Genomic DNA, 24,063 nt, shown 5'->3' with positions numbered 1-24,063 from the left:
GCAGTTGGAAGAAGGGAAGTGACTGAATAGTGGCATGAGATAACTTTTTGAGATATTAATAACACATATTTTGATGAGTGTCCCATATCACACAGGCATACACATTTCTCAAAACTTCTTAAATAGCATACTTAAATTAACATTTATGCATTTCACCTTATGAATTTAACCTTTAAAAGGAAAAAGAAAAAGAACTGTCAATAAACATAAACTTTAGTTAGGGATATACTGTTGAAATCTAATGGTGAAGTACATTGGTGTCCATAACTTAACCGTGAAATGCAGCAAAAACTGGTTGAATTGATGTAGAGAAAGTGATGTTAGATGAACAGATACATGATAAGCAAATGTAATAAATATTCACTGTAGAATCCAGATGATGAGTAGATCCTACACATCTACTCAACCACATAGTGGCTGTTGATTGTATAATACTTTCAACTTTCCATATATTAATATTTGAAATTTACCATAATAGCATGGTGGAAAAAATGAACTGACCAGCTTCTGTATGCTAGGTTTTGTTCAACTAGTTTTTGTTCTACCAGTTCTGTCATATAACCCTAGGAACAGAACTGCTGGATAATATAGTAACTCTATGTACAACTTTTTGACAAACCAGATTGTGTACCATTCCCACCATCTATGCTTAAAGGTTCCAATTTTCCCACATCCTTGACAACACTTATTATGAGTAGTTTTTAATTTTAACTACACTGGTTAGTAGCTATAAAGCACTCATTGTGGTTTTGACTTGTGTTACCCTTCATGACTAATGATACTGAGCATCTTTTCACATGCTTGTTGGCCACCTCAATATTCTTTCCGGGAACAGCTCTATAAAGACCTTTTGCTCACTTTTTAATGGGGTTATTTGTTCCCAAGTTTTAACTGCCCTTTAGCTAAAGGCTCTAACTATGGAAGTCAATCATCACCTTCTCCAAATTTTTCCTGAGACTCAGACCAACACAAGTCAAAGCCTACCACTCCTTTCACCATTTTTCTACTTCCAATCGTTAATACCTCCAATATTAATAAGTCAAACATCTGCCCTCCACTTAACTGTTTAAGTGCTTAATTAACTGTTCACATGTCTGTCCACTCCAATGTACATTAAGATTTTAAGATTTTAAATCTGTCTCTGTACTTTCCCACATTTCTTTATCTCTGCATTCTCCTACATTCCCAGCAATAATGTCTTACACACAAATAGGCTTTAGTAAAAGTATAATCAACTGAATAAGTGAAATTAACCCACTAAGTATCTTTCAATGAAGTATATACTTCAATGAGTAATGCTCCAATTAATTAACTAGGTATCCTCTAAAACATACAGTTAATTAGGTGTAATTATAGTTTATTATAGACTATCCTGGTAGCTCAGTCAGTAAAGAATCCACCTGCATTGCAGGAGACCTGGGTTCGATCCCTGGGTTAAGAAGAACCCTGGGAGGGCATGGCAACCCACTCCAGTATTGTTGCCTGGAGAATCCCCATGGACAGAGGAGCATAAAGGGCTGCAGTCCATGGGGTCACAAAGAGTTAGACACGACTAAGCAACTAAGCACAGCACACACAGTTAATTATAATTACATATGATAATTAAGTATAAATAACTTAGTTAAAATAACTCAGTGAGACTTTATAGAAAAGTTATCAATATAGCTGGTCCTTGAACAACAAGGTGGTTAGGAGTAGAAGATGAAAATCCAGGTATAACTTTATAGTCAACTCACTATCATATTTATAGTTCTGTATCTGAGGATTCAACCAACCATGGATCATGCGGTTTTACTGAAAAAAATTTGTGTGTAAGTGGATCTTACACAGTTCAAACCCATGTGTTCAAGGGTCAACTGTACTATAACTTACTAGGAAATCTTGAGGCTGGACTATCCTTTTATATAATGTATATTCTGAACACTAATACCTACTAGAAATAGTCAAGTTATTTTTAGCATGTAGGAAAAAAAAGTGAGAATAATATGCAAAATGTAGTAAAGAAAAAAATCAGTGTTAAGCACATCATCCCATCATATTAGAATACTATAAAACATAATCTAATGTTGTAGCTTTTCAAGTTTCACAATGGTGAAAACACTTGTAAGAACAATAGTTATAAAAACTTTGTTGTATTTACCTGTAACATTTCCCAACATATCTTTATTGTGACAAGTAGAATCTTCGGTTTCTCCATCTTTAAAATTTCCTATTTCTCCATAGTAAAGAGCAATTCCAAGTTGCATTATACGGATAAACATAGGCAACTGCTGATCAGTGATAGAAAGTTTCAAACTCTCTACTAAGGTATGAATCTGTATTTTGGAGAAAACAAAAGCATCAACAAAAGTATACTCAAAGAGAATACTATTTAAACATAAGTACAGAAATGTTAAGCCTTAAAATGGAGTACCATAGGAAAAACAGTAATGTCTCAATGTTTGTAATACTTAAGCCAAAATGACAGTTCTAAAATCTTAGAAATTTAAACAAATTTTCCTATGATGATCACTAACTTTAGACAGAAGCAATGTTAATCCCAACTATCTAAGTGGAAATAGAAATGATCATGACAAGATACAGTCACAATGGATTTCAAGATTACTTTTCCAAAAATTTTTTGTTAACAAAGTACCCATCCTATAATATTAAGAGTATAACAGTACTCCAACAAAAACCATAAAGATCTCTGTCACAAATAAGAATAAAAGTTTCATAATGTCATTTTATAAGTCATTAATCCACCCCTTCCAGCTTTATTAACCAAAAAGAATGCATACATATCCTAAAAACATATGTTAAGTGAGTAAACTACTAACACTATAACTATGGAAGTATGCACATGGTAAAATAATTGTCACATATAGAAAACAAAGTGAAAATATGACCAGGAAAATTTCTCAAACAAACTTTAAAAGAATTAAACATGGTATAAAATTTACAACATGAATTAATTATAAGAAGTAAGACTAATTACTATCAATAGGGCATAAAGTCAACAATCAAAGTTCTCCTTACAGAACAATACATCAGTAAAATATAAAGACAAGCTCAATATAATAATTTCCTGTTGCTACATAAACATGGAATAAAACCAATTAAGCCATAAAGTAAGTCTTTTGGAAGGTTTATTTTAACTAACTGGTATTTGAGTATCTATGAAACTTGAAAAAGTAATGGCAATCAGCATATCTTTAGGGACAAAGGCACAAAAAAACTACTTCAAGGGAAGCAGGTTATACAGGAAAGTATAAAATACCATACTCAATTATGAGTACAGGTTTTAAAAACTGACAAAAATCATACACCAAATAGACTACGATGAGGTAAGAAAACTGAGGAAGGCTTGTGCAGGTGTGCAATGCAGGCCTGCGAAGCTCTTCTTAAATCTGACATTTATCTGCCACATTCTTTTAAATACCATATGGCATCAATAGCACCAGTGATAGCTATCTTAGCAAGCTCAACCTCAATCCTGTATGCACATATGTATGCACTTAAAATCTTATACACATAAACATATATACCTTTAAAATATATAAGATATTTTATACATTATATATAAAAATATATTTAAAATCAATAAAGCTAACCAACAATAGGAAAATTGACAAAGACCCTGAATGAATTTTTCAAAAAAAATAACGGCCACTGAACATATTTTCAAATATCTAAGTTTGCTAATAATCAAATTAATATTAAATTGCATTATTTTTGCTAAACAAGTTGGCTTTTATATAAGTATGATCATATTTAAGGATAGTAGAGTATAACACAGGCATTCCCCTTAATGTTCATGAGCATGTACACTGGTTAAACGTTTCTGGAAGCAATTTTGTACTTCAGATGACAGGCCTTAAAAGTTTAAACCCATTAATAAGATATTTGCAATTACAGAAATCATTCCTAAGGAATCAATCAGAGATGTGGTCAAAGATTTATGTGTAGACTTTAATTCCTCTGAAAAACTGTTAAGAAAAAGTAAATTTTCACTAACAAGGGGAAATGTTAAATAACACATCTGTATGCTCTGTATCTTGTAGATGATATAATCTCTAAGACATTTATTACTCACAAAAGACAGAAAATTACAAAAAGTCTACCCAAATACAAATAAATTCAAAAGTCACCTAATGAAACATATATGAGAACCTTAGACAAATAATTAGAGTGTCTCAAACATTTTTGGAAATTCCCTGTCTTTGAGATGATCAATGAGCTTAACCATGTCCATTTAATACTTATTTCCTAGGACTAACAGCAAAAAAATGATGGTTATAACTCAAAACACCAAATCTTATATCACAGTACTATTAATAAAAAACTGAAAATTTAATTTCAGTTAAGCATAAGTGGTACCACTCTCCTCTAATTTACCCACATCCTAAAATGTACAATTAAATCTGTATTAAAGATCAATGAAAAAATGTTTATATGGTAAGGCTTCCCCATATCCATTACTTGCTTTCAAAATATATCTTGAATTTACTCTTAACATTCCCCAACTTCACTGGTAGAGTCAAGGTCAAAGAAGGAATGTTTAACTCCATTGTCCTGGGACAGGGACACAATTACTACTGAATCAACACTATTCCGTGCTTATATTTGTCTAAGAAGCTAATTCAAAAACAGAAGGAAAGAGTAACAGAATTTAAAGAAAACAATGTGTTCTGTACAAAGTGTAAGGAAAAAAAGATACTCAAGAGTGAGCACTACCAAAGAAAAGTGGGTGGAATTCATGTATAAATTCAAAGCTACATAAAATGACATGTCTTATGTTTTAAAAGCACTATGTAAAAATAATAAATAATTTCTATAGCCACGCGAAAACAAGCACAGTGGTCAATACCAGTGTTCAGACTTAGGACTGGCTTTTTCATTACAATACAAAAGCTTATAATTCAATAATAAAAATTTATTCCATGTGAAAACTTAGTTAACAAAATCACAAGTCACTGTGTGAATTCTTTTTCAAAGACAGATAAATAGGTAAGAGATAGAGAAAATTTTTATGCAATAAAACAACACAAAATTTACCCTTAGAGAATAACTATACACACTAAAAATATTTGCCAATACCTGGAGAACAAATTTTCATGTGGATCAAAAGATATTACTGAAACATTCACATATTCTTAAGATTTTAATCACATTTTGAAACCATAGACAGCTAAAATTCCCTAAACCAATAAACTAATAGATAAGCAAATTAAGTCTTATAAAGTTATCTAAGGAAAACAAGGGTCAGAAACTATTATTATCGGATGAAAAATTTATAAGGATTGAAATAAAGACTAATATTCAGTCCACCACGGGTATAAATACACTTTTTGATATGATCTCCTCTATCTAATTGAAGAGAAAAACACTAACAATCAGCAGGAAAAACTAAAATGGCCTCTAAGTCACAGGGAAAAAAAGCTGTCCCCAAAATATCTCTATTAGAACACTAAATGAAAAAAAGTTATAATACATAACAAATAACATAAAAGTTATAATATGAACAAAACGTTTTTACATTATATATTTGAGGTTAATTTCCTCATTGCTTTTTAACAATGATTTGTATGTATAACAATCAATAAACAAAGTAGAAACATGCAACTTGACTATTAGAAAAAGAAACACCTACTTTTATAACTGATGGCATCTTAGAATTTAGGTTATCGTAAGTAAAATGCAGACGAGTTCTGAAGGAACACTTGTACAATAAAGGATCCTGGTAGAATTCTATTTTACCACTGGCATTTCGTTTATCAAGACAAACTGTACAGTCAGAAAAATTGATAACCTTTCTCAACACCAGATCAGTTGCTAAAAGAAAAAAGAAGAGAAAAACATTTTAAGTAAAAAGTAAACTTAGAAGGAAAAAAAGGCAATTCTTTATTAGTATAACAGTAATAAAAATAATAGCAGAAATAAGATTAATAAAGCATTTAACATAGGACTGTCAGCACCTATGAACAGAACCTCACATTTAATGTATCACTGAAAGCTTCCAATATTATGAAATAGGCACAATAATCCCCATTTAATGTATGAAGAATCAAACAGAAGGCAAAGAAATAAAGCAGCTTGTCCCCAATTTGCTTGACTCCCAACTACAAATTTAAGACAAAGTTTATAAAAATTTTTCTACATTTCACTATCTGCAATGGAATACTAAACAACAATAAAATTCTTGAAAAATCACATTATAAAAACATTTGAGTAATAGTCGCTTATTTAACATTTATTTCTCCACAGAAATACTGCTGTAAAAGCTTGCACTCTTCAATATGGTAGCCACCATCAATACAGTATTATTTAAATTTACCTATGAATTAAAATTATATCAAAATAAAATTTCAGGTCCTTGGCTGCATTAGCCACATTGCATGTACTCAAAAGCCACATACAGTTAGTGGCTAGGGTACTGGACAGTAAAAAGTAAAACATTTCCATCATCACAGAAAATTCTAGTGGCCAACATGTTTTTAAATAAGGACTAATGAGGAGATTTCCAAATTATCAGTAACATTATCAAGTCTGTTTTCAAGGGAATAAAAATGGAAACAATTGCTGGTAGAATATCAAACTAGAGAGCAAAACCTTTAGAAAATTTATTCCTAATTAACAATAATTCCTTGGTAAATATCAGACCCAAATCTACCTATTCAGTGATTTTAGGTTAGCAACTATCCATACACTATGGCCATGGCAATCTTCAAAACAATAAACTATATTTTAGTCCATTCTATTTCTGAGTACATCCTGGCAACCTTTAATTAATTCAGCATTTAATTTTGTTTTCGTCTTTTGGATTTAAGTTTTTAACATGTATAAAGAATATGTACATGTATGAAAATAGTAAGGTTTTATTAAGGAAATAAATTTTAAATTTTTTAGCTGCAAAAAATACAAACTTACAACATTATTTCATGTTACACACTATATAAATGATTTAGTTACTATTATGTACACATACACAAATTAAAGAAATTATCAAAATAGGAAAGAAATTATCATAAGAAGAAATGAAAGAAACCCTCTAGTTGCTTTCTTCCCTCTCTTTATAATAATTATAATTCACTGAGTATTTGCTATTAGACACTACACTAAATCTTTTGCAGTCATTCTCTCTTATAATATTTATATGGCTCTGTTTAAAAGCTGTGGAATGAAGGCACAATAAGGGTAAATAATTTGTCTTGTCAGACAGTTTATAAAGAGCAGAGCTATAATTCAAACTCTGAAAACCTTACTCCAGAGCACATGTTCTTCTCCATTATCCTATAAAAATCACTTTATGCTAAAGTAATCATATTTCAAGGATATTCTAGAAAACATTTCTGTGAAAGTGAAAAGGATTAAGTTTTGAAAAATACTTTCCTAAACACTAATAAGAACTACCTTAAAAACATACAAAATGAATTCTACTTCTGGTATTTTTAGATAATGTGCTAAAATCCAATCTATAAAATGAGGGTAATAATTATGCTGACCTAACAAGCACTGTAGAAAAAGACTCTGCATTAGTTTCAAAATGTGAACATCTGCATATCCTCCTAACAAACCCATTCCTAAGTACTATGTATGTCCTAAAGAAATGCTTAACATGCATGGATAATGTTTCCAAGATTCATTCATGTTTTACCATACATGACGACTTCATTCTTTCTTAACTATTCTGTTTTAATCCTTTAACTTCTGAAGTAGATACTGCTTCCCCTTTTAGAGGCATTGACAATGTCTCAGAAACAAGCTTGGGTTTTTGCATATGCTCTAATTTATGTCTTACAACAGAGCTGTAATATCAGGATTATTTTTCATTTTTAAAATGTGAAGACCAAACCTTAAAGAACACACTGTATTTCAGGTCTTCTAGTTCCTGTTTGTATGCCTTAACAAGGCAAGTTAGGAAACCTTGAGACTCAATTTCACTTTGCTTTCTTGTAACTAGGACTTAAATAAATGAATATACAACTAACGAATGAGAAAGGGTATCACTTTATGGAACTGTAATGAGAATCTGAGAAAATGAATTTAAATAATAATTACAGCAGCTCACTTTCTGAGCACTTACTATGTACCAAATACTTTTATGCTATGGTATATATTTGAGGAAAACAAGAAACCACAAAGTAACTCACACAAGATCATACATCTCTATGAAGTTGGGAGAGTCAAGATTCAAACTCAGGTAGTCTACCTTTAGTGCCAGCACCTTTAGCAATTATGTACAATAGCAAATCACAGATAAAAGGCGTTCCCAATAGTCTCCTTACTGTATTTTCCAAAAATATCCACTCCCTACACTATCAGAACATGTATCAAAAAGTGTTGTGATTTATTTAACTATTATGTCTTCTAGCAAAACAGCAGCACTTTTTTCACAGCTGTATTTTCAAGGCTTCACAACATGCCTACCTTCCATGTTGAAAATATATAAAATAATAATAAGTATTTGGTAGTTATTAAAAATATATTATTATTAAATAGTTCTTTTAATATAAGCAGAAGGAAAATGCAGCACATAATAAAGGAGGCTTTGTGATTATCCAAAAACCCCAAATATGCTCTGCAGTATACAAATCTAAAACATACATCAGACACAGTTTTGCCATTACTGAACTATGTAAAAGCAACACATTCCTTTTTCTCTTTCAAAAACATTCAAAATTTTATTATTCAATTTTTATTCCTTCAACCCACAGTACTATAAAACATGACATTAACATTTGAAACAAGCATGAGATAAGAATAAAAAAGAAAACAAGTCAGATTTCTTAATCTGAAGGTCTAATAATCTCCTGTAATTGTATGCTAAATTTAATATATGTGCATTTTTTTCAGGATGAAGATATAAAGCTTTCAGTAGACTTAGCAAAGAGCCTGGTGGCCCAAAAACGGTTTAGAATCCAAGATTAATGTTTCAACAGAAGAAAAAGAAAAATGTCAACTAATCTTGACATTTACTCACCAGAAATATCCATGAATGCACGATCCCACAATTCACCTACTGTATAGCATTCTGCGGATGTGATGTTGACTGAAAGGACAATATCATCTTCAACATATTTTAGTATCAGATTATTTATAACAATATTTACATTATTTACAACTCGTCTGATCAGACTCTGTACATAGCCTATAAAATAAGGGAAAAAATATTCCAATTAAATGTTAAATCAATAATTATCCTTAAAATGTTACTGAACTTAATGTACATGAACAATGAGAGTATCATTTTGCATCTTTTGCAAAGATGAAACCAACATTCAGATAGGGAAATAGGCTTGCCAAAGAGTTAATAAGTACCAGATCCTTCTCAACAAACACCCCTGCAAAGAAGTTCTGTATCATGAAGTTTCATGTACTAGAGAAATCACAGAAGCCACACCTTTTTAACAACATAATACTAGGTCTCATTCAAAGGCCATGTAATCTACAAGTACGTTGATTTCTGCCCATTTTATAAACATTTTCTCAAATGAAACAATGTTACTGTACACTGATTATACAATATATAAGAAGAAAAGCTTCTTTAAGGTTATTTTTTCAGCTACCATCGTCTCTTTCTACTTTTAAATAGCTATTAAAATACTCAAAAATTAGGGCTCGAGAAAGGAAGATAAAAGAAACATGACCATCACAATGAATTTGACTACTTCTACTTAATATTGTATAATAGTGAAATGGGAAAGGGAGAATATGACTGAGGAAGAAAATACAGAAAGTACTAAAAGAAAGAAAGGGAAAGAACACAAAGATGAAGACAAAAGAGAAAAGTAGGGAAAGAAAGAGAATAGATAAAAGCGTAACAGGAATTCGTAATATCAGAAGTTTTTCACACAATAAGCATATATAGATATATTACTGAGGAATTTAATAGAAAATATAAATAAAACTAAGCATGCTGCTGCTAGGTCACTTCAGTCATGTCCGACTCTGTGCGACCCCATAGACGGCAGCCCACTAGGCTCCTCTGTCCCTGGGATTCTCCAGGCAAGAACAGTGGAGTGGGTTGCCATTTCCTTTTCCAATGCATGAAACTGAAAAGTGAAAGTGAAGTCGCTCAGACGTGCCCGACTCTTAGCGACCCCATGGACTGAAGCCTACCAGGCTCCTCCGTCCATGGGATTTTCCAGGCAAGAGTACTGGAGTGGGGTGCCATTGCCTTCATAAATAGCATTAAAAAAGACAGAAGAAAAAGATTAAAAACTATTCAAATATATTTTCCACTATAAAATCTATATAAAAACTAATTTAAAATTCAGCTATTTAATTAAATAACTATCTGCTTATATTCTTTAAACCACAAGTTTACTAGACAAAACAGAATCAACTTCTGTCAGCAGCTGACATTAACACCTACACTGAAGCCTGCTCCAAGAAAACTTATTTAAAGTTATTCAACCATAACATGCTTGTAAAAACCAATTCCTTCACTCACTCCCAATGGATACAAATAGAAAAGAGATGTACAATGACTAAATTCAAGTTTTTCTCATATTAGCAGCTTTTAAAGTGCCAATTATCATATGCTATAAAATTAACACACAAAATATCAGTAAGATTAAGGTTTCAGATATTATTGTACCAGGGAAGATAGATGCTAAAATGATACATAAATTAAGCTTCAAAAATAAATTTTAAGTATCAAAATGCTCACCCTTAAAAAGTATATTTCCCTCATGCTATCACTATTAAACACAGATGTTAAAAATAAACAGCTTCTGAGAAGTCAAGAAGCATGACTAATACTGATTTTCCTATTTCTGAAAACCTGTCATGAATAAAGAATTCATAAAAACCACTTAAGAGTTCATGAGGTTTTATTGTGGGGGGAGGAAGAAAAAGGAGGGGGGGGGCAGTGACTCTCAGAAAACATACAATGCAAAATAATGACAGAAACGTAATACTATAAATGTATTGTAACTGATAGAAAAACTGATGGATTTTTCACCTACATTTCAATACCTTCTCTCAGTTTCCCATTATACAAGCTGAGATGAATAAGCCAATTCACCACAGTAAAATAACCAAATATTTAAAAAGAGGGCTTCCCTGATTGCTTAGACAGTAAAAAACCCACCTGCAATGGTGGAGACCCAGGTTTGATCTCTGGGTCAGGAAGATCCCCTGAAGAAGGGAATGGCTACTACCCACTCCAGTATTCTTGCCTGGAAAATGCCATGAACAGAGGAGCCTGGTGGGCTACCATCCATGGGGTCGCAATAGAGTCAGACACAACTTAGTGACTAAAAACAAAAAAGCTTGTTTTACAAACCAGTTTTACAAACAGACAGTATTTGCCCTAACATGGTCACTAGGAAACCAACTTGCTCAAAAACAGAAATTCCATGGTTGATGACTTGGTTACAGCACTTAAAAACTTCCTGATCAAGTTTTTGGTGTAAAATTTAGCTGGGGTTACTGAAGCATCATATAGGCAACTTATGCTCAAATAATTAAAGGAAAAGTAAGTTCTCTGTAATGTTCTTGCCTTTTTTGGAAGGCTGAAATTATTTCAAAATAAAACTTTTTTAGAAGGTTAAGAATAAGAATTCCTATTGGGAATACAATAGAGAAGTTCAATAATAATTTTTAAAAATCTATCAGCTTTGGTAGGTAAAAGATAACTTAGGGCAGCTACTGTAGGAGCTAAGGAAAATAGCAATAAGTTGAAGATACTTATCAGTATTATTATTTAAGATAGTTACAGAAGTTATAAACAACTAAATTAGGATACAAAAGAGAAATCAGTGTAAGTACTGACAAGAAGAACACAAAATTATCATTACATGAAGATGACTGTTTTTTATATAGAAAATCCAAAAGATGTAACTGAAAAATACTGAGTATCAATCAGCTAACAAAATGCAAAAGTTAGCTTTTCTACATCACAAAAACGACAGGAGAATAACATGGTAAAAAAAATTGATAATCCCACTTAGTAATAAAAAATAAATAGCATTTTCCATCTATAAAAGATTCAAAGAAATACAATAGTAAAAAACAGCATTGGACCAAAAATGTGCTTGGAAGAAAAAACTGTTACATTTTTCACAGGGAATAATTTGGTCATACATGTCAAAACCTTAAAATTATTCACAAATTTTGATGCTATAGACTAAACAGAGGTATGTGCAAAGATTTACATGCCAGTATGTTTGTCAGAGAATTTTACAAAACGGAAAATGAAAAATAACCCAAAAAACTAACAAAAAGGGACTGATTAAACCAACTGTGGAACACAATAAAATACATGCTAATGATTAAAATAACACTGTGAAAAAGGGAACTTCCCTGGTGGTCCAGTGGCTAGCACTCTGTGCTCCCAATGCAGGAGACCAGGGTTCAGTCCCTGGTCTGGGGAACTAGATCCTGCATGTCACAACTAAGACCTGGTACAGCTAAATTTTTTTGTTTAATGTGAAAAAATTAATGTCCTTGAAACATGTTCCTAACATTAAAATATGCAAATTACAAAAGAAAATGTATAAGTGTATGTGTATATGCATGAACGCACACACAGAAAAAATGTCTTCAAAAGGTTGTACATCAAAATGTTAACAGGTTCCAGTTCTAAGTAACATAAAAGTAAGCATATTCCATTCTATCTCACTGAAATAGCCACAAAACCTAGAAAGAAAGTATGGAGCATTTATTTCAGGACACTGAAAATGAGAGAGGAAATAGAAAAATGAAAATCAGAGCTTACAAAGAAAAAACAAATAATAAAACTGTAGCAATCAATTCAAACATATCAGTAGTTATTCTAATTTAATTGTATTGTGGCCAGAGAGGATGATGTTTATGATAATGAATCTCTGAAATTTTTCAAGACCTTTTTAACCAAGTCTTTTTCAGTGTCTATAGATACCAAATGTGTATATCAAAAAAGTGTACACTGTCTTATCTGCTGGGAACAGAGTTTTATGTTTCTATAAAATAATCCTGTCAATTCTGGTATTTAAAGATCCAGTTTGGGGATTTTTTGGGGGGAGGAGGTCTGCTTGATCTACCACATTTCAAAGGTAGGTTGTTAAGTACATAAAAAGTCATCATATACTGTTTGGAGAACTGTACCTTTTAATATAACTCAGCATCTGGCCATCAATGTTTTTGCATTAAGTTTTATTTTGGCTGATTTTATTTTTGGATAGTACTTGTCCACTAAGCCATTTCCCACCCTTTCACTTTCAATCTTTCTTACCTCTCCATTTTACCTTTGTGTGTCAGAGGACACACATACCTGGACATAATTGCTCCTTCCTTTTAATATCCCAAAAGCATTAATTGCGCTTCCTTACTTCTTTGCTCTGGTTTCGCACTGTAGTTAGTAGTCTATAATATCTCCTATACAAAGCCATTAATTCTGAGGGCAAAGATAGCCTTCAACTAGTTGCTTCAGCATACAGCATACAGATTTAGGGAACTGAACAGCCTGCCTCCACTAAGCAATATTTTGAAATTCAATGTAGTCAGAATGAAGTAAAAACTCTCCAGTTATCACTTTTTTCTGTTATGAACAAAGCATAAAAGTTAGATATCGTAAAGGTTATTGACAAAATCATAATGTCCTTTTCAGTATATTAAAGAGAAAGAATACCTGTATGGCAGAAATGGCTAGCTACCCATCAATATTTGTGCTTTCCCTTTCAGAATACAGAACTGTTACTGAGATATGACTATAAGACATATATACCATCAATAAAAATAATTTTCCTCAATGAAATTTGAGAAGAATATACATCACTTTCAACCTGGGGATAGCAAAAAGTAGACAGGTCTTCTCCAGAGCATCCTCTTGAAAAAGCTGAAAACAGTACAATTCAAAACCTAGGTGGCACACAGCAGAGCCTCTGGATAAAGTGAGTCTGGGCTTCTGATCGGAGAAGGCGATGGCACCCCACTCCAGAACTCTTGCCTGGAAAATCCCATGGATGGAGGAGCCTGGTGGGCTGCAGTCCATGGGGTCGCTAAGAGTCGGGCTTCTGATACACTGACTTTAACTGGTACATAAAGAAAACATAACATTTTTGTCATGCTAATCCCCTGAAATTTATGTTATTGTGTCCTCCAGTTAACATTAACTTAACTTACACAATTAGTCACTTAAGTTTTCCCTGAAAATGTTAATAAAAAAATGTTACAATAATATAAGCATAAAAATAGAAAATGTAAAATAAGCTATGCATTTCTTTTTCATTTACAACAAGGTATTCCTTAAATGTTCCAGAAAGGCACAGTGATTAGAGTTTAAACTGCTGAGCTTCTGCAAGTAGTTAAGAAATGATTGTGCTATCTTCTAGAATAATACATTTCCATTTTTGGTTCAAGCTCTTGAACAGTTAATACATTACAAATATTCTTAAATTATTTGATATATTCTCCAGCTATTATTAAACTCCCTACAAGAGATTATTCTTCAGAAAACCAAGCCCTAACCAGCCTAAGGTGACAAGCATTAAGCAAGCAAACACAGACACACAACACAGCTTTCATTTCATATTTGGTATTTTCTGCAGAAGACAAAATCTTGATTAAATGACTGCTAATTTAACAAGGTACACCTCCCGTATACCACAGGTGTGTGCATGTCATGTCCGACTCTGCGACCCCATGGACTGCAACCCGCCAGGCTCCTCTGTCCGTGGGATCTTCCAGGCAAGAATACTAGAGTGAGTTGCCATTTCCTCCTCTAAAGGATCTTCCTGATTTGGGGAATCAAACCCACTTCTCCTGTATTAGCAGGCAGATTCTTTACCACTGAGCCACCTGGGAAGCCGTATACCACAAGTATTACAAATTATAATAAGGTATTTGTCATCTACATCAAAATATCTAAGTTGCCATTTTCTCATCCATAAAACAAAAGCTAGATCAGAGGCTTGCTGGTAAGTCATCTTAGTCGTGTCCGACTCTGTGCGACCCCATAGACAGCAGCCCATCAGGCTTCCCCGTCCCTGGGATTCTCCAGGCAAGAACACTGGAGTGGGTTGCCATTTCCTTCTCCAGTGCATGAAAGTGAAAAGTGAAAGTGAAGTCACTCAGTGTCCGACTCTGTGCAACCCCGTGGACTGCCGCCTATCAGGCTCCTCCGTCCATGGGATTTTCCAGGCAAGAGTACTGGAGTGGGGTGCCATTGCCTCCTCCGAGATCAGAGGCTTAGCTGGGGCCTATTGAAAGACTTCAGTGAGTATGTGAATATCCTAAAGTGACATGCAAATTTTAAATGTACATGCTGCTGCTGCTAAGTCACTTCAGTCGTGTCCGACTCTGTGCGACCCCACAGACGGCAGCCCAGCAGGCCCCAGCGTCCCTGGGATTCTCCAAGCAAGAATACTTGAGTGGGTTGCCATTTCCTCCTCCAATTAAATGTGCATACATGGGTCTATAACTATTTCAAAAGATTTTCAAAGGTCCACATTCCAAAAAAGATAGCTAGCTAAACCAGAAACGTCTGAAGTAGCTTCTCCTTCTACATTTCAAGGACACTATGACCCTGATTATCAGAGTCTGAAAACTCTGTGATTTTGTGCAGTTGAGTTTTTGTGCAATGCAATGAATACATAAATGGCTATTAAGAACCAGACACTGTATTAGATCAGGGGCTGACCAAATGAGGCCATGCCATGTTTTTATAAAGTTTTATTGGAACACAGTCACAAACATTAGTTTATTTACAGTTTATGACTGATTTCACCAGTACATCAGAAAAGTGGAATAGCTGTAACAGAAAATATATGGCTTGCAAAGCTTAAAATATTTAATAACTGGGTCTTCACAGAAAATATTTGCTAACCTCCATGACAGATGATGAATATCAAAGACATCTAGGTCACTTCAGACCCAGTGGGTATGATTTTTAATTTCTCTATACCCTAAATACCTGCACATGTATACATACATATACATATATATTCTGAGTAAAAAGGTAAGGAGAAAAGAAGAGAAGAGACAATTATATGACAAAAGAAAAAGGAACTATGCACTGGAACACAAAATTTATCTGAGTTTCTTGACCATAATAAGTAGAAAAAATATTTAATGAAAAAATATTTAATCAGAAAAAACACATCAGTTAATTAAGAAGCCCTGAATAAATTAAAGGACAATACCCTTAAAGCCATTTTAGAGAAAATGTAGAGGCAGTGCATCAAAGGCTGGCTTCTTACAATGACCTTCAACAAAGCCAAAGGCTGTACACTTTAGAAAGCATAGGACTACAGAATCAATTAGAAGTGATCCCATTTCTAAGCTAGATAAAGTGCAGAGACTACTGAGGAAAGCATGAATGAAGAAAGAAAGAAATGAAACATCCTTAAACTTTCCCTCTAAATAGGAACTGTCAATATATCTTACTGAGTATCTTAGGCCCACAACTCAACCTGTTATTATTAGCAGTTATTGAAGTTTCTGGTCTATATATTAGCTGAAAGTAAATGTGAATGGTTCAAATCAGGCAGATTCAAACTCTTTTGACCTCTCTCCCAGCAAGAAGTATTACATCATAACCCAGAATAAGCACACATATGTGTAAGTCTCTTGAAATATGATTAACCTTTACTACATGCCACACACACTGAGGTTTTCTAGTCTATGCTATATATTTTTTAAATGCTTTCCATGACCCACTAAACTGCTTTCACAATACACTCACTGGTCAGAATGCATAATCTCAAAAAGACTGTTCCAGGTAACAAGATCAGAAATTGCAAAAAAAATGAGATATCAACTTGCTATTCCTTTCCTATTGGAGAGGTGCCCATCCTTCACGACACAAAACAATTACTGGCAACACCAAAACTTTTCTCAAAAAAGCAACTCTGAATCTACATAAATGTTTGAATTCCAAAATTATAACCACAGATGCTGGAAGAATAACTTTGCCCAAGAAATTTTGAGACCAGGAATTCATTTCTACCATGAAAGAACTTTAATATAATTTCCAGGCAGGATAATATTACAGAAATGAATCCACAAATAACCATATGAGTTAATCTTTAAATAAAATGATTTACCATTATCCAACCGGATTCTCAAATTATCCCTTTTCTTTCCTTTGGCAATATTAAGTTTAGCTGTTCTGCCTCCCAGTAACAGCCCAACAAGTTCAGTTACTTCCTAAATAACTGTGATTTATGTCAGCATGAAAAAGGACTGAGTCCTCCTATTAGGTAAGGCAGAAAAGCACATTAACCCAAAAGCTACCCCAAGTAGTTCAGTAGAAAACAGCTCTGTTTTCTGACACTAAAAATAGGACATTTTATGCTACGTCTGTTTTTATGTTTTATACTTCTAAAAATAGATCAGTTCTCATCCTAAGTATCAGTGTAAATTCCAACACAGACTCTAAAGAATCATTAAAAGTATGGGACCTGTTTCAAGTACATGTAAGTTAGCCCATAGAAGATTTTTATCAGTGAAATCAACAACTGACAAAGCTTTAAATTTTTCTTAAACAAGTTCTTTCCTTAAAGAAAAAAAATGTCATAAGACTCAACAGTTAAACCTAAAACTGATTCTTTGCCAGGATACTGATGGAGAGAGTTCTATACAATGAGTTGGCTTCAGAAGTTTTATAGGGATATGTAGTCAGAAATTTGGAGGGACATAGGGGTTGCTCATTTAACAAATAAGAATAAGCTATAGCTTAATTTAATTTACAGTTTAATTAAATTCACCAGGGATTTCTCCCAAGGAGTTAATAATTAAGTAAAAAATTTATCAAGTGCTATAAACATCACACTACTCTAAGAAGAATTAGAAACATTCAGAAGTAAAATAACTTCTTTTAGCACTTTCTCCAGCCATAGCAATTAATCTATTTATTCTAAAGCCAGAGGGAATAGTGAGACCTGTTAGGTAAAGTTCCTAAGAACACAAAGCATCAGTAATAACATCACAATAACACTAGTTAAATACGCTCAATTCAAATGTAATTTAGAACCTAAATTTGAGACAGGAGGGCTATGAAATGATGCAACTAATGCCAACCTCTTACAAGTAAAGTAGATGGTGCCAGAAGACAGTCAAAAAATAACTAGTCTGAATCCAGCAGAAAGCTTACAAAGCTTTGGGGCAGAAAACAAGTGTATACCAATGTCAGCTATACCTCAAAAAAAAAAAAAGTAACTGATAAATCAAAGAGAAGTGACTGATAACTGCTAACTGTAAAAAGGCAGCAATGCACCTTGGCCACAGAGCCATCATGTAACAATCACTGTTTTTTGTTTTTTTGGGGTTTTTTCCCTTCATTAAATATTTATCAAGAAACTGTTATTTGAAAGGACTACTCTTCCAGACAAATAAAAATTTTAGGAACTGAAAAGAGAGATGGTCTCCCAGTTACAAAACTCTGTGATTCTGTTAGTGAATTTTACAGTTTCCAGAAACTGAGAACAACTTAGTGTCATTCCTTTGTTTATCAAGAAGCAAGAGAAATGAAGAGACTATAAGTATTTATTGCTATTGCTATTGCTAAGTCACTTCAGTTGTGTCCGACTCTGTGTGACCCCAGAGACGGCAGCCCACCAGGCTCCCCCGTCCCTGGGATTCTCCAGGCAAGAACACTGGAGTGGATTGCCATTTCCTTCTCCAATGCATGAAAGTGAAAAGTGAAAGTGAAGTCGCTCAGTCGTGTCCGACCCTCAGCGACCCCATGGACTGCAGCCTTCCAGGCTCCTCCATCCATGGGATTTTCCAGGCAAGAGTACTGGAGTGGGGTGCCATTGCCTTCTCCAATAAGTATTTATTACTCAGAGGCAAATCATTGCTTGGAGAGGATGTAAAGAAACTTAAGGAATAATCTCAAGCAAATGAGCACCAAACCTTGAATGATTCCAAAGCTCTCACAAATGTCTTTCAATCTGTTCTGTTATGCAGTAAATGTACATATACTTTAAATACTTTATGACACTAAAAAATATGGAAAATATATATTCTACAGAGGGCTACAACAATGATCAATAACAATCAAAATTTTGGTTTTATCAATCCCCTTAGAAGTTACCTGGTGGCAAATCAGGATCTGTGGGAGTGGCCTGTTGAATTCTTCGGGGTTTTGCTGATGTTTTTGTGTTCTCAGTAGTACTACGGTTGGTAGAATTAGAACCACAGCTTTCATGATCATCCTATTTTTATTTGGAAGAAAAAAGCAAAGTATCAATCACCATTCAAAAATTTTAAAAAGTTTTCTTGAATGTATGTAGGTTACTAAAATTGATGTTAGACTCTTCCAACTTTATTTTTTTAGCTATAAAAACCTATGTAACCAAAATTTTTGTACTTTGTATTCTTAAACAGCATTTTTAAAACAAGTAGTAGTTTAAAATTAGAAACTATTTCTTTAGTTGATATCAAAACAAACCACTTGATAATGTCAAATATGGCTTTAGCAAAAGAAGACAATTCAATTGAAGCTTTTAAACATTTTCCATTTGAAAATCTGAAATAAATGGTAAGGGTTTTAATTTTCATGTATTTGTTTATATATTAAAACCCTCACTATTTTGTGAGTTGGGAATCCAAGCTGTCTCCTTAATCACATTTTTTTTTAATTAGTAATTTTGTTTGTTTTAGTTTCTAAGTTGTATCCAACTCTTAGGGCTCCACTGTGGATTTCCCAGTCAAGAATACCTGAGCAGGCTGCCCTTCTCCAGATCTTCTGGACCCAGGGATAGAATCCAGTCTCTTGCATTGCAGGCAGATTCTTTTCCACTGAGCCACAGGGGAAACCCATCTTTTTTTCTTGGTAATAATTTATTTTTTGTTTGTTTTTTTGAAGTCTATTTCTTTAAGCTTTTTTTTTTAACTGAAGGATAATTCCTTTACAGTATTGCATTGGTTTTTACCAACATCAATATGAATCAGCCAGCCCACCTTTAAGGATTAATCTTAATCATCTTTAGAATTCTTGGCACCCATTTAACAATGTTCACTGAATTGTTATTATTCAGATTAGATAAGAGGTTTAACTAGTTTCTAATATGGATAACATAAAAACTTCAAAATAAACATATTTTTGAAATTTACACAATACGAATGAGTACTCTTTACCTGACTTGATTCAACAAACATTTATAAAATGTTTTTACGTGTTAATTGCTAGATTTACAAAAGCAACTGTCCTCAAAGATTTCAGAATCTATTTGAAATACATAAAACCAGTCTACAAGAGTACTTTTTTGTTTATTTTCAAGTAATAGGAACACAAAGAGTCATTCTATTTGGAAGAACCAGAGAGATCAGGTCATTAAAACTGAGTGAATGTTTTAGGTTAAAATCAGAGGTTAAATGGGGGAAAACTATAAATAGCACATACAAAGAATAATTATCAGTCAAAAGAAAAAAAAAAGCCACAATAGACAACATTTAAGATGGGAGAACAATACCAAAAGCTAAAGGCGGGATCTAGTTCAATAAAAACGCAGTCATGTAAAGAACTATAGAGATGTTCTCAACCTTCATTCTATTTGACACTCAAGATTTGGTAATTAGGAGGAGGGTGCCAATAAACAAAAAAAAAAAAAAAAAAGGGAAGTTTGGTAATCCAGTAGAGGGACAGGAGTGGGAAAAGTAAAAGAGTAGATCAAAGGGTGAATAACAAGTTAAGATGGAAAAAATACTCATAGATTGCTCTTTCAAAAAAACAGGTATGACAAGGAGGAAATAGATGGGGTAGTAATATGAAATAAAAGCATGTGACATCACCTTATTCCTTTGGGGAGGTTAAACTAGCACATTCTGCTTGAGAGATGCATATGAGGAAACAGAGATCAAACACCTCTCCAACACAAAGGGAAACTGATGGTATACTGTGCATCATTAACTCATTAATCAACAATAAAACTATTTCATAATGCTTAAAAGAATGGTCATGAATTTAGTTTTTCTCATATATTTGAAGAGAAAATTTCAAGAACTAAAAGAAGGTTAACTACTAAATTTACCATTCTAATATGATACCACAGGCAATAAGAACAGTGACAGGCCCTCCTTTAGGATACAAAAAGGTTCTTCACTACAACCACTAACAGGATGATATAATAATAAAAATGAATCTTTTACAATATGGCATGACTTCAGATGCTAGTCATACATTAGTAAAAGAAAAAATTTCTGTCTGAAACTTTGTTACAAGTAAAAAGTTGAAAGATTTGCTATAATAAAAAATGAAGAAAATTTGCGCACGAACTTGTATTCATTTTAAGTTAATGCAAAACAAACTTCACAGCATTTCATTCCACGAAACAACTTCACTATTCAATCTTTATAATGACATCTTCTGTTATTTTGGGGAATGTTATAGTCTCTAAATACTAAAAGACTACTACTGTGAATAAAACCTCACTGTAATTACTTTTAGTTCAACTTAGATCCTTAAAAATGTCTGTAGTCATACACTTCTGCACAATGTTAACATTAAAAGCACACTATTACTTTTTGAAACATATGGTTGTCTCAAAAGCCCAGAAGTAAAACATATTCATTAAAGAGATGTGAAAAAGTTCCAAGTGAACTGCCAAAACTAGCATAATTATGAAAATATTTAACACTGAAACCATCTGAAATCACATACTGTATATAGATTACAGTGATGTCATAATAAACATTCCAGCCAAAATGCACTAAAACTACTGCAGTCCAATAAATCTGGCATACACTAGATGACAAATATCTTAAAGCAAGAAGAAAGAACAAGTTATTTTATTTTTAAAAAGTTATTAGCGGCAAAAAAGGGTAAACTGCATAGATTAAGTATAAGTTTTCAAAAAGTCTTTTAAAAAGTGAATAAAGCTTCCCTACAAACTTCACGTTTTTATCATTTAAAAGAAAAACAAACTAACTTTATTTATTTAAACAAAAATTTTAATAACTTAAAATTTCAGTGTGCCTTAAAAAAGGGCATTAATCATGGTACCCATAGAAATGAAACAAACATTACCAAATATGTAAACACTTCTTTCTTAATTATGCTTAGGAAATCATGGGTGCATATATATTATAATTAGAAAATAATTCTTTTGATAATTTCATCTTGTTTTCTTTTCAATTACATTTTAATTGCATCAATTATAAGTGAGCTTCCATTCAAACCATGCCCCAACTAACTTAAATAAAAATAAAGTAAAATAATTATAATATTTACTATTAACACTGGAATTATTAGTTTGAATTCATCATCTGCTTTTAACCAATGTGACTATTACACATTTTAATTCATTGACAGTCTCTAACTTCTAATAAAAGAAACTCTGTTCTCAAAAATACTAGCTAAAATGTTTTGAGATAATTTTTAACCCCAAACACATTACAGTTATATCTCTCTTATTTAGGTTGCAATTTTTCCAAAATGTCAAGTTAAGTATATTTCATGGCAAAAGAATGTTGTCTCTTGGGGACCACATAGCTATTTCTGAAAATACTGCCCTTTGCTCCTCATGAAACAAGCAAGAATGTCATTTCCTTACAAAAGTTCCTAACAGAGGGAAAATGTGGCAAAACCCTGTATTTAAATAGATCCGTTACTTTCACACTGACAGATCATGGGATCATGTTGCATACTTTTCACCTTAGCCCTCGAAGGGCTAGTCAATTAAAGCTGGAAAGCCATCAACTCCCAGATTCACAACAGTAGAGTAAGCTTGAGGACAAAACTTAAAACAGGTGACTGAATCATTCTAAGTCCTCGTTTTAGAAAAAGGTTAAAAGTAAAAAAGAGTTGAAGGAGAGACCAAAAGACACAACCAAGAAGTGCCATGTCTTGCATTCTTCAGCCCTGCAGCACCAAACTTAGGAGGCAGAGAACTAAGGCTCACCTGGCAGCTCTGGTTGCTCCCAAAGAGAGTGTGAGGGCCTTGGAAATGAACTGCTGCAAAGCCCATAGGTAAGTTCACCTCTAACCCCTCCAGAAGCAAGTACAAAGACAACAATTGCAAAAAAAAAATCTCTAAAGGTAAGCCTGTACTTTGGAGAGTCAGAGAGCCAAGGCAAGTCAGCAATGCAGAGGGACACTTGTAGAACACGAGAGCTAGCCAGGAAAAATATATATATATATATATATTACCTTCTGGGGTAAAATTGGGCATCTCTGGCTCCCTTCTACCCTGAGAGGAATATTAATAAACTTAACTTTAGTCATTAAAAGGAAAAAAAAGCCAAGCCACCTCAGTAAAGGAGATGTGTATACCCCCAGCCTCTTCACACATCAGCTTAAGCCCACACAAGAGGCTGCTTCCATCTTCTCTGCAATCAAGGGTGTGACAGGCTGGGAAAGAAGAAAAGAGAGCTGATGCTCCCCTGCCTTCTTTTACTGGAACCTCCCAAAAGGAGGGACAGCTAACCTAACAGGCCAAAACTGAACATACACTAAGACATATTAGGCTACATTTTAACAGAGAAAGAGATCACTGTCCTAACTGTAAACACCTGTGTGGTGGAGCCACTCTTCTACCTGAGAGCCATGTTCCCCACATGACGCGATAACGAACCATCGCTCCTCTGGCCTTCTTTTCACATTCTCAGCCGTGTAATCCAGGATACTGCCCCTTCCAGAGAACAATCAAACTATACTGGTTAACAGCATAATGTTAGAAAAAATCTGTCCTTTATTATTGCCTATGACATTCTTTTTCCTTCAAATCAGTCGGTATATATCATATAGGCAACTTCTCCCCTCTTTTTAAAAATCACTGAATTGAAGTGCTTAGACTCATCCTTAGATTTGGAATGTGAAATAGGCAGAAATTAAGGAAGGAGAGAACAAAAGTACATACAGAGGCATCCCAGCCTAAGCCACACTCCACCATCTAATATTGACCAAAATTCAGTAGGGATTGGGTGAGTGAGCTGATTAATAAAACTGCACTTTGTCTTCTTACATGTGTAACTTCCCTCAACAAGAACCATGATTTTTTTTTTAACTATCTGTTAGGCATTTTGAGAGAAAACAGGTAGTACAAATGGATGGTACTTATCCTGGTAGCCTTACTTATATGCATAAAAAGGTTAAAAGCAATTCAAGTTAATCAGCTATTAATTACATAGGTCTCACACACACAAACGCAAAAA

At 33.4% G+C, this 24,063-nt stretch overlaps 1 protein-coding gene across 26 annotated transcripts in view; it reads right to left on the bottom strand.

Moving 5' to 3' along the window:
• VPS13B (vacuolar protein sorting 13 homolog B) overlaps positions 1–24,063 on the bottom strand; it is an 848,142-nt gene that overhangs the window by 754,194 nt on the left and 69,885 nt on the right. For all 26 annotated transcript variants that reach the window (XM_044928327.2, XM_025264770.3, XM_025264772.3 and 23 more), the window contains 4 exons: positions 19,004–19,124; positions 8,963–9,130; positions 5,633–5,814; positions 2,141–2,315 (listed from right to left, as the gene is read on the bottom strand). In XM_044928327.2, coding sequence (XP_044784262.2) covers positions 2,141–2,315; positions 5,633–5,814; positions 8,963–9,130; positions 19,004–19,124 — 646 coding nt within the window. The remainder of the gene's footprint in view (positions 1–2,140; positions 2,316–5,632; positions 5,815–8,962; positions 9,131–19,003; positions 19,125–24,063) is intronic.

This window comes from Bubalus bubalis, chromosome 15, assembly GCF_019923935.1.
Source record: "Bubalus bubalis isolate 160015118507 breed Murrah chromosome 15, NDDB_SH_1, whole genome shotgun sequence".
NCBI lineage: Eukaryota > Metazoa > Chordata > Mammalia > Artiodactyla > Bovidae > Bubalus > Bubalus bubalis.
Note: the sequence above shows the minus strand (reverse complement) of the source record. Positions and strands in the feature narration are given on the sequence as shown.